Genomic DNA, 10,559 nt, shown 5'->3' with positions numbered 1-10,559 from the left:
GGAGAAACAAACGGCTGGAAGAGACGGCGGTTGATTTAATATGGCCGTCCGTCAAGGCGCGTACGCGTCACGCTTGGTTCACGTAAGACGGATCTCTCCTTTCTCTTCTCTCTCTCTCTCTCTCTCTCTCTTCTCACCCTAAAATCTGTCTAGTCGCGTGGCCCGACGCGGGTGTTACCCACGTCGTACCTTTCAAAGATCCTATCGCTGTCCGCTGACGTTCCTTCGTTCGGTTTGCTAAGCTGAACTAACCATTTCGACGGAAAAAAGTTCGCGAGAGCTCACTCGGTCGGTCGGATGAAAATTGGATTAATCACGGCGTGACTGCAATGCGAAATGCATTCTGTGGAAGTCGCCTGGCATAAATTAACTCCGAAAATTTATTATTTACTACGATAAATGTAAGATAGATATGTGGAGATAGGAGAGTATTTTATTCGATTTTTAAGGAAAGATACCTTGGGTGTCAATTATGAACTTTTTTGTGGTAAATATCTAAAAAGATCGATCCTCTGCATCGTGCGAAGAGTAACGTCGCGCGGAAACTCCAAAACAGCGCATTGTATGTGTAATTGTCGGACTTCCGTGGAAAGGACGTGCGTGTCTACGAAACAGAGATAAATCACTGCTTTCGTTAGCGGGATCTTCCTGAATCCATTTGTCCGGTGTCCGTGTCAGGGCAGATCCCGCTGCGATCGACGAGACCGACGGTGTCGTGTTCACGCGGATGACCTCATGCCGCGGTTCCTCCCGCTCCTCCGCAACTGGACAACACATGGTACTGTGTGGCCACAACAGCGCCCTGTGAGCACACATCTGCACACCTCATTGAACATTCCGCGCGCGAAACATTGCTCTCTCCGGCCCCGAGCTAGACCCTACAACGCCATCGAGAGATATTTATGAGCCCAATTCGGAAAACCACCGGCGCGAATGATCGTCGAGCGCGCTCCTCGTCGATTCTTATCCTTCGATCGATTCAGCACACGGTGCGTCTGATGAGGCTGAGTGCGACGCGTGCTCATCCTTTAATTAAATTTATCGGTTTCGCGGAATCGCGCGCTTGTACGTACACATGCACGCGTGGGATACGACTCGCTGTAAATCTCGGTACCCCGTCATTGTCCCTCGCCAATGTACGGCGTTACTCGGACCTTATAGCGCATTGTTTGCAAATAAAATCCGAATGAGAATTAAACTTGCCGACAAGATCGCGGTAAACTCGTATCGGATTGCACTGGTCGTAAAGTGAAATAACCGTCTTTCCGCGTCTCGCGCAGCGTTTCCGATATATTTTATTTGAAGATACGACAAATTATAAATATTTCAATGACCCAAAAAGAATGACAAATTATAAATATTTCAATGACGCCAGCGCGCGGTTGACAGAATCATGGCTCGGATTGCGCCGCCGTGTTATTATTTATTGAGGTGAGAATTTTCGTGATCCTCCACCGCACGTAGAGCCACCATCGCTGATCGTCGTTATCGGCGTCTTTGATGCGTGGGCGTGGGCCGCGCAAATCGAATCAGCTCATCACGTCCCCGTTGTAATCACGACTACTCCCCACATCTGATTATAATTTATGCCTCTCGTATTCAGAGGCGCGTCGCGCATCGCTGCCGTCGTCCGCGAGTTTCGCTGCGTGTATCGACATGAAGTTTCGCTCCTGCGGCTTTCCAGTACCATCGGTGTGACTAGATTACACGGTAACGTACTGCCACGACGCAATTTGTGCCTGCCGTCAAACACGGTAGACGAAACGAGCTTTGCCTCTTACACACGCCATGGAAAGATAGATAGATAGAGATAGATAGAGAGAGAGGGAGAGAGAGAGAGAGAGAGAGAGAGAGAGAGAGAGGGAGAAAGAGAGAGTGAGGGAGAGGGAGAGGAGAGACGATGAATCGCAAACGCGGTACGTTCGTGAGGAAGAGAACGGTGACTCGTTTTGAATTGCTATTGCCAGCCGCTTCACCGTCGTTGTCGTCGTCGTCGTCGTCGCCGTCGCCGTCTCATCGTTTTTAATATGCGGCCGCGCTGTTGTTACGTCTGATTGAAGCCGGTGCGCGCGGTATATCCCGCCTAACGAAAGATATTTTATCCCTAATAAAATCTGTCGCCGAGGGTAGTGAGACTCACTGGCGGAAGCTGAGTACAAACGGACTTAATTTCCCGGCGCTACTCTCTCGCAATCATCGTCGCTCTTTGCGCGCTCGCGACTCTGATTATAATTTATTCCTCTTTCTACCGCCGAGTCTCGTTCCATCTCTCTCTCCTCTCGCGGAGCTGTCAGCGGAATCGCCTTTGTCCCCCGAGGCGTATACCACGTCGAGGATTACACCACCGATATACCGCGACCATCATTTCTCTATATATATATAACCAAATATAGCAGCAACGCTGCCTGTCGAGACATCACTTTCAGTTCTTGGCCTCGACACGCGGAGCAAAACTCTCTCCACCTCCCTACTTCGTATACCCCTTCAAAAGGGGTTCAAGGAAGCGATCGTTGCCAAAAATCAGATCGGCTGGATGCGCCCAGTCCGCCCTCTGCTCGTCCACGCGTACACGTACGCGCTACACGCACATGAATATTTCGTCGACACGCCGCGGGCATGTTTTCTCAGCTGGTGCCCCTAACTCTCGACGATTCCCCTCGCCAGCCCCCACCCATCGTTGTTCCCCGCGTCACCCCCGCGAGCAGATCTCGGGAGATCCTTTCAGGACACGGTCGGCTACCCACAAAGGATCAGGCCTTTCATACGCACGTTATTATACTCTTTACACAATATCGTTCCAGCTCGCCCCCACTATCGTCGTGGGGCAGGCTCGAGCCGGGGAAGAAATACGCGTTGCCATGCGCCTTGGTACTGTATACCTATACCTACGCCCACGCATTGTAAACCGGGACCATAGACAGTGAGATACGTCGGCCGAGCCGACGAAAGCCCTGAGATTTCCTCGTTTAATTTGTTGTTATAGCTGCTTGAGACGCAGATCGGGCCATTCGTCTGTCCGCGGGTTATCCCTCAAACATTCATTATATTTTCTTTTTTCTTCTTCCTTTCTTTCTCTTTTCCCATAACGTGCACGCGTGTACGGTCTGCGCCGATCAGCTCGCGCGGTTCACGCGTGTAGGGTTGCGGCGACGGCGGCGGCGGCGGCGGCGGCGGCCCGTCTCCGTGCTCGCAAGAAGGTCTATATTTGTTCCGTACCCTACGAGAGCGCGGTCTCTATTAATCGAGAGCGGATCGCATGCAGTAGCAGGTGGACCAGAACAGAGCTCGATATATCCCTGGGATATTTTCGCTTTCCTCGAGCCGCGCGCGTGTTAGATTGTATCGCAATCGTCTTTTATCTTACGACATTTCTCTTGTTGTATAACTAATAACGATGGATCACCGAGGCCGCGGGATCGGGATCGCGATCGCTGATCGATACATCACGAGGACGTTGAGTAACACGCGGATATTACGGACCAATCATCCGCGTGTTTCGCGTTTGATCACAGTAATAAGATTTATGACGATCGCATGGCCGCTCGTCGCTCCAACGATCGACTGAATTTGCCCCGCGGACGATCATATCGCGGATACGCCTGATGCGATTAGGATGCGGCATTATCGCGCTCCATTAGCGATTGTTTGCGCAGGAAACGAGCGAGTCAATTGCCGTCGTCCGATGAATCGTGAAAGCCGCGTGCGCGCTTGAGCGCTACCTTGGTCGGTTCTCGAAAACTTACCGGACCGTTTGCTCTGGAGCGCGGGAGGATCTTTTCTGTCTGATTGGGCGCGTTTGCCTGTCCGCTTCACTGAGATGCACTTTTGGGTTCTTAGCTGGGACAGCACAGCTCTTGACGATGTAACTCGAACGATTTCGGTGGATACGTATTTATCGCAGCAGGTTATCTCTAAGAGGTTCGACAAAACGTGGCTCGTGACCGACGTTGTTAAATACACAAATTACACAAACGACAACGCCCGTGAAAAGAGGAAATCAAAATCGTCCGAGGCGGTCCGTGAACGTGCTGAGAAACGCTCGTCTCGCTTCCCTAGACGGGAACACTGGTCCTATACATTCCAACAACAGCGGATTTCTGTCTTTTATCGTCGTGTGAAATTCTTCCTCGGTTATTCCACCGTCGCGGTCCACGTCGATCTTCTTCATCAATAAATCAATCAAATCCTGTAACGCAATATAAATAGTCCGTAATACTCAACGTAAAGTATCTCTGCGCGCCTTGTGTCTAAAGTTCGAATTTTCACATCGTGAGAATCTTTAGTTAACCTTTTCGCCTTCTTCGAGATCTTCGTCTGTCTGTAGTTTGATTAGACAGCCTCGCATTGACGGAAATATATGTTCCTTCTTCAGTTTGTTGGTGTGCATAAAATCGTAGATCTGCTTTACGTAAATGTGATTAATTAATGACTATTCCCAAAGCAATTTTGAGCTTTTCTATCTTCTGGGTTTATCATTCTGATAGAATGATTTCATTTTTAGAGAGAAGTTTTGGAAGAATATTCAGAAATCCAATGAACTGATTAATTAATTAGATTAGTCAAGAAAGCGTGAAGATTACGGTGTACGCGAAATGTATCTTCTCGGACAAAGTGCCACGAAGAATTATGGAAAGTCCTTCGATCCATTGTTCCAGATTAATCTATGTACCCATAATGTCACAGTTAATTTCCGCAAAAATAGTAGTTGTCAGGAATGTTACATTAATCGTCCATACTTGCAGAACGTTCTTCTTGTCTAACGCGGAGAAAAGTCTGTCGATGAATAAGTGTCGGATGTTCTCGGTGTAATCCAGACCAGAGTGAAAAATATCTCTAAATACTAATCTCGTTATAGGGCCCAAGGTTTGCGTTATTTTTCTGTGTATAACGGCTAATGCTGTAGTAAAATTAATTGATGTTAAGTCAGAACGGATATAGAATCATTACGAAAAAATTAGCAAAAGTTTCATTCTGCTGGATAACCTTCGACTTCTCTCAAATTGAAGTGCGTATTCTTCGCTAGTTTCTTAAATAAAGCATTATTTTTTCTTCTGAAGACAATCTCCGGCAATGGTTTGCTTAACGTGTCAATGGCCAATTCGGTTGGCATTTTATTCTTGTAAATTTATCCCGTACTTTTGTAATATTATCTAATTAATTTTCATGACCAAAAACATATTAATGTTACTGAGATAAATAGAAGACTGTCGGTTTACATTATCAGCTCTCTTCGCGTAGCTACTTCAGTGCCATATTAGAATTAGACGTTTGTACGTTTTATCATTTTATTATTTATACTGTTTTATTATTTACTGTGGTTTATTTTCATTTATTTTATGTGATTATGATTTTAATTTTTATTTTTCCGATAAATATTTCATAGCTTTAGTGGAACTAGATATTTGACTACCAACAGGTCTAGTGGCTCAGTTGGTTAGAGCTGATATGCGATGGTCGCAGGTTCGATTCCCTCAGGAGCCAATATTTTTTTCTTTTTTTCGAATCTTTTATTTCTTTCAATAATATCTACATACACACACACACAAAGCACAAGTCTAAACAAATTAAATTTTCACGTGAATAACTGAAGCAATACTTTTTGCGTGCGCGTTTCTTGCTTGTTTAGAAAAGTGTAAAAGTTTCGGCAATCTTCCATCAGCGTTCAAAGTAGAAATAAAACAATTATTTGAGAAGATTTTTCAACAATATTTCGTATGTGTGTGTTATCATAAAATATAAAAAATATTGCAATTTTTCATTGGCTGTGTATCCACTTTGTTGAGACGTTCTCATCCGTTCCGTAATAGAACCTCGAACGGCCAGCTGTCAGTTCTCCGTGTCCTAAAATCTACAGCTCAGCGTGGATACCTGAACTGGTTTTGTCGCCTTGCAGGCGCGTAACGCACAAAGGTTTATCGTAAAAGATACGCGTGTCTTATGTGGAAAGCTGCCACGAAACGTCCGGCAATATAAAGGCAGTAAAAAAGCCTAGCTAGTTCTCACGTGGTCGTCCCAAAGGCAGAAAAGGATAGAGAGAAGGGTACTGGACGAGACAGGGCCATCTATCCGAAGTACGTGAGAGAGATGGCAAACGAATTTCGGCGCGATAACCGATGAGTCGTGAACGCTCGGCACGAATTCGTTTCACGGAAGCCGTTCGACCGGCATAAAAGACGACGATAAAGCCGCGCCTAAGTATATCTAATGACATCATTTGGCTGGCAAACGTAATAAACTGGCACAAAGCCACGGGGATTTCGTCGAGAATGTAAAAACGCGAGAACGGCTTAAGACCAGCGAGAAAGGGTAAGTCCGTATGGGCTCTCGCGCGTGTTTTGCGGCGCGCGAGAGAGGACACTGGGCGATTGAACGAGGGTGTGGGGAGGACGAAGGGACGCCTGGAATTTCGTACGAGACCACAGTCCTTCGCGAACAAAAAGGAAAGGTATAACCCACCTCCAATCCTTTCTGCTGCCACACGTGAACGCTCGCGACGTTTTAAGAGAAATACGAGAAAGCGAGAAAAAGAGAGAGACAGAGAGAGAGAGAGAGAGAGAGAGAGAGAGAGAGAGAGAGAGAGAGAGAGACCGATGGTGTGTGCGCGCGCCTCAGGGTACATTGTTTGATCGGCCGAGAGCAAATCCCATCGGCAAACGCGGAATACCGCTGATCCTCTCAAGATCATCGAGCCTTACTTCGTAAATAATAGCCGGAGATCTGTGCGCGAGGTCGCGTAATACGGTGAATTTTCTTAATCTTTCCGTGCGGGAAGTAAGAATGAATGACCGTAGGGACGCCAGGGCAATCGTTCGGGTGGAACTCTTTCTCTTGCATAAAGGAGAGGATAATATTTTGCAAGTGTCATGAGAACGTTTTAGAGAACGTCTCGTCGGTCGTAAGGCAAGAGGTCTTCGTTTCAGACATACTACCAATAATTTCAAAGATTCTTTAAAGAAACCACGTTACCGCGTTGAATGTGGATCGTTCAAACCTGATCGTGTTCGACGCGTTTTCACGCGTATCCATATGCCGGAGCCGCGAATCTCGCCGTCGTATCGAGTACGCGCCGTCACTTCCACGAAAAGATCGGCCGATACACTTTCGCGCATTCATCCTGGGCTGCAACGAACCCAAGATATATCACCGGCGCGAACGTCGCGCATCCGCGAGAACGCCCCTTTTTACCCCCGGTCCCTATAATCACAAGCTCATTAGTCCCCGCCGGCGGATAATTTACGAGCTGGCATTGCTCGCGCGGCCGATCGCCGAGGGACCACATTGTTTCGCTTAAGTAGGCAACGAGCCCTCAAGAGCGGCGGAGGATCGCTTTCGCGAACGGCGCCCGTAATATCCCGGTCGGGAGAGAAGATGAAGAGCGAGGGGAGAGGCGGCCCCCTCCTCTCGTATTTCTGCAATGCAGTCGAGCTTGGAACGACTGTAATCTTGGGCTATCTAACGTTGTAAATGTAGCGAGGTGATGATTTGCGACCTCCCTGCAGCTCTGTGGGGAGGATTGGCGTGTAGGGGTACACTCGGACCTTTAGATTCAATTTCGCAGGGCGTCAGCCGCTGACGCGACGTCCGCCCACCTTCCGCGAGACGTTGATGTACGACACGGTAGACCGCGGTAGATTCTCTCGCCTGGGCCTCTCCGCAAATTTTCAGACGTCGAATCGGCCGCGGTGTAAAATAGCGAAATGATAGAATAACTTCGATATGCGGCGAACCATACCAAAAAGTGATTAATTTCGCGAAGTCCCGAAAATATTTGTTCGAGATATAAATCATACAAATTGGCCGAAATTAAAGAAAAATTTTTTACTATAAAATTCTCTCCGTGAAACTTTTTTGTTTATTTTTCTCTCTGCGCGAAATAAAAATATCGCTTAATAAGATTTTTAATAACACTGTTACGAGAGAAAGTTTCACTTTATGTATTATACGTCTCGTTTAAGAGAAAGTGGCACGTAAAATGATATGATCAACGAATGAAATATACGTCTAGCCGAAATTATGGATCATGATGGTCTACCGATGGACAACCGTGAGAATCGAGCACGATCGCGTCCACTGTACTTGCAAACAGTCACACAAATATTGTCCTTCGTTAACGCGCCGATAAACACGATGCAAATGTATTGATTTTACTTGGTGTGCTGGGAATGCGAAGTTGAGATCCAACGACCTTCTTGCGGATCGATATCATCGAGAGGATCGGGTGAAGATCTACCCAGGCTAGCCAAACACGTTATGCATCGCTAAGCGTCGAGTACTGCAAGTAGCGTGTCTGTCATACGATGTGTACATAAGCGTCAACGCACGTTAATATACACGTAGAGATAGAACGTGATATTAAGATTTCCTCGGAATCGTAAGACATATAACTCAATTTACGTGATTTCTCTCTATATTCTCTATCACTTTGTAAGTGGAAAATAAGACGTTTTAAATAAGACTCGAATCTGATAGGATATAAACAATCTTCTTTAACTAGCATATGAATATTAATTATGCCTTAGATATACTGTATATAGTACTATATCAATATACTAGTATATATATCACACATACACACATACACACACAACACATATCTAAAAAATACAATCTCATCCTTTACATAATCTTTTCATATATGGTTTGAAGAGAATTCTAAAACAAAAAGAAAAATAATAACATAATAGCTGAATAATAAATTCAGAAGGAAAAAATTCTAAACACAATGTTTTTAAAGTTAGAAGAACTTTTATCTACAGTATAAGTCCTTTTTATCGTGTCTTTCGTATCGCGCTAAAAGAATATTCTGTTTCAAATAAATATATTTCTCTTGACTCAATAGAAAGAAAAATTAGAATAATATCTAGTAGGTTTCTAATTAATATAGTCTACTTTATTAGAATGCACTACTAAATACTCGTTCAGTAAAAATTTGTGCTTATAATATAGGATTACAGGAAATAATATCTTGTAATTAGAATTATTTTTTTATTTGGATGTTAGAATACTTTTTTTATTTAAAAAAAATCCTCTCGAGACTGATGTACAGTGAATTTCATTAAAAATTAGATTAATATTTTTTTTAGTGTACTAAATACTAATACCAATAATTTCAGTACACGATATTAGCATATAAATTGAATTTTTCGATGATATTCCATATTTCATCAATATTCTCGCGCGTAATTCTTGTTAATGTACTAGAAACTTACATTAGAATAAACATTGCGATATCAACAGTGTTTTATCAGAATTAAGCCAAATTCACCAATCATACCAAGCAACCGGCATGCCAGAAACTACTGCTCCTCGAGCGCGCGAGAGTGGCGATATTCATAGTCTCTGGCGCGAACGAGCTCTCCTCCGCGTCATTTACAAGCGGCAAGTGGTCCATCATAAATTTAGCGCGCTATCGCCGGCTGCGATCATATTTATCTAACAAATAATTATTCCCGATTATCTCGCGGATGATGCATGCCTCGGCAAACAGAGATCAAAGATACGGCGCCCGACATCCCGTGGGCCTTTGTTTAACGCTTAACCAGCCGAAAGGTACCGGTCAACAATTTCGTTTTATTTATGACGTGGTAGTGCTGGCGATGGTGATGGTGGCGGCGGCGGTGGTTGGTGGAGCTGGGCCGTAGGAGCTCAGTTCAAGAGCAGGGAGAGAGAAAGAGGAGCGTGGGTGCAAGGGTTGAGCGCCTATTACCGCGGGTTGCCTTGGGGGGTAGCCTATCCCCATGTCTGCCGCAATCAAATTTTAAAGTTATTGCCACGTGACTCCACGTGGGCCAGCTCGCAGCAAGCCCGAACTTTATGAAAGCCTCGTGGAACGAGTTAGCTTGGGATACTTTGTGTCACAGATGATTTCCATGCACGTTGTCGGTTTCACTGGCGATGCGATCAATGAAATCCCGAAAAGATCACGCGTAGTAATGCCTAAAAGTTGAGTACTATCAAAAATTATTTATAAAATAGATATATTTTGTGTTTGTAATGACACGCAGTTCTTCTAAAAAATTTGCTCATTTTTTATTATTTGATCAATTTTTAGGCTTTTCGATGAAACATCAGGTATCTTTATCCAATGAAACACAACTTATAGTCGAATATTGCACTTAAGTGGATAAAAAAGAATAGTTTCTCTGACTCACCTAAATATCCGACCAAGAATTATCTAATAAAAGATAATATTCGATCAAATCAAACAATAAATGCGATCCATTAAATGTTTAAAAGCACTGTGGATCAATAATGGTTTTTCTTTAAGTGTTTCAAAATATTTGTAGCATCTAATCGATCATATCCTTAATGATTTCACATTACCGTATAATAATGACGTGTTTCTTGATCAGCTTCACGGCACATTACCTCTGACAGCTGATGATATTTTAATACATACGGAGTTTCCACCCGATATTCCATCGAGCCAAATATGTATTGATCAAACTTCCAATCAATTTTATAAAAATTGATCGAAAATGTCTTTTAATTTTTCTTAATTTTTTATAGATATATCCGTTTGTTAAAACGGATATCTCATTTTCTCTCACAATAAAATA

The 10,559-nt window shown here is 44.3% G+C and overlaps 1 protein-coding gene across 1 annotated transcript; it reads right to left on the bottom strand.

Annotated features, from left to right (window-relative positions):
- Positions 1-580: 580 nt before the first annotated feature.
- On the bottom strand, positions 581-5,164 carry LOC116854134 (EF-hand calcium-binding domain-containing protein 1-like). Its single transcript, XM_032835744.1, has 6 exons — positions 4,984-5,164; positions 4,737-4,897; positions 4,581-4,661; positions 4,289-4,399; positions 3,744-4,186; positions 581-878 (listed from the first exon to the last, which is right to left on the bottom strand). Exons 1-5 carry the CDS (start codon positions 5,108-5,110, stop codon positions 3,998-4,000), a joined length of 669 nt encoding a protein of 222 aa, XP_032691635.1. The 5' UTR covers positions 5,111-5,164; the 3' UTR covers positions 581-878; positions 3,744-3,997.
- Positions 5,165-10,559: the final 5,395 nt, after the last annotated feature.

This window comes from Odontomachus brunneus, unplaced genomic scaffold (genome assembly GCF_010583005.1).
Source record: "Odontomachus brunneus isolate Ranch 3 - 2012 unplaced genomic scaffold, Obru_v1 Obru_scaffold_008, whole genome shotgun sequence".
NCBI lineage: Eukaryota > Metazoa > Arthropoda > Insecta > Hymenoptera > Formicidae > Odontomachus > Odontomachus brunneus.
Note: the sequence above shows the minus strand (reverse complement) of the source record. Positions and strands in the feature narration are given on the sequence as shown.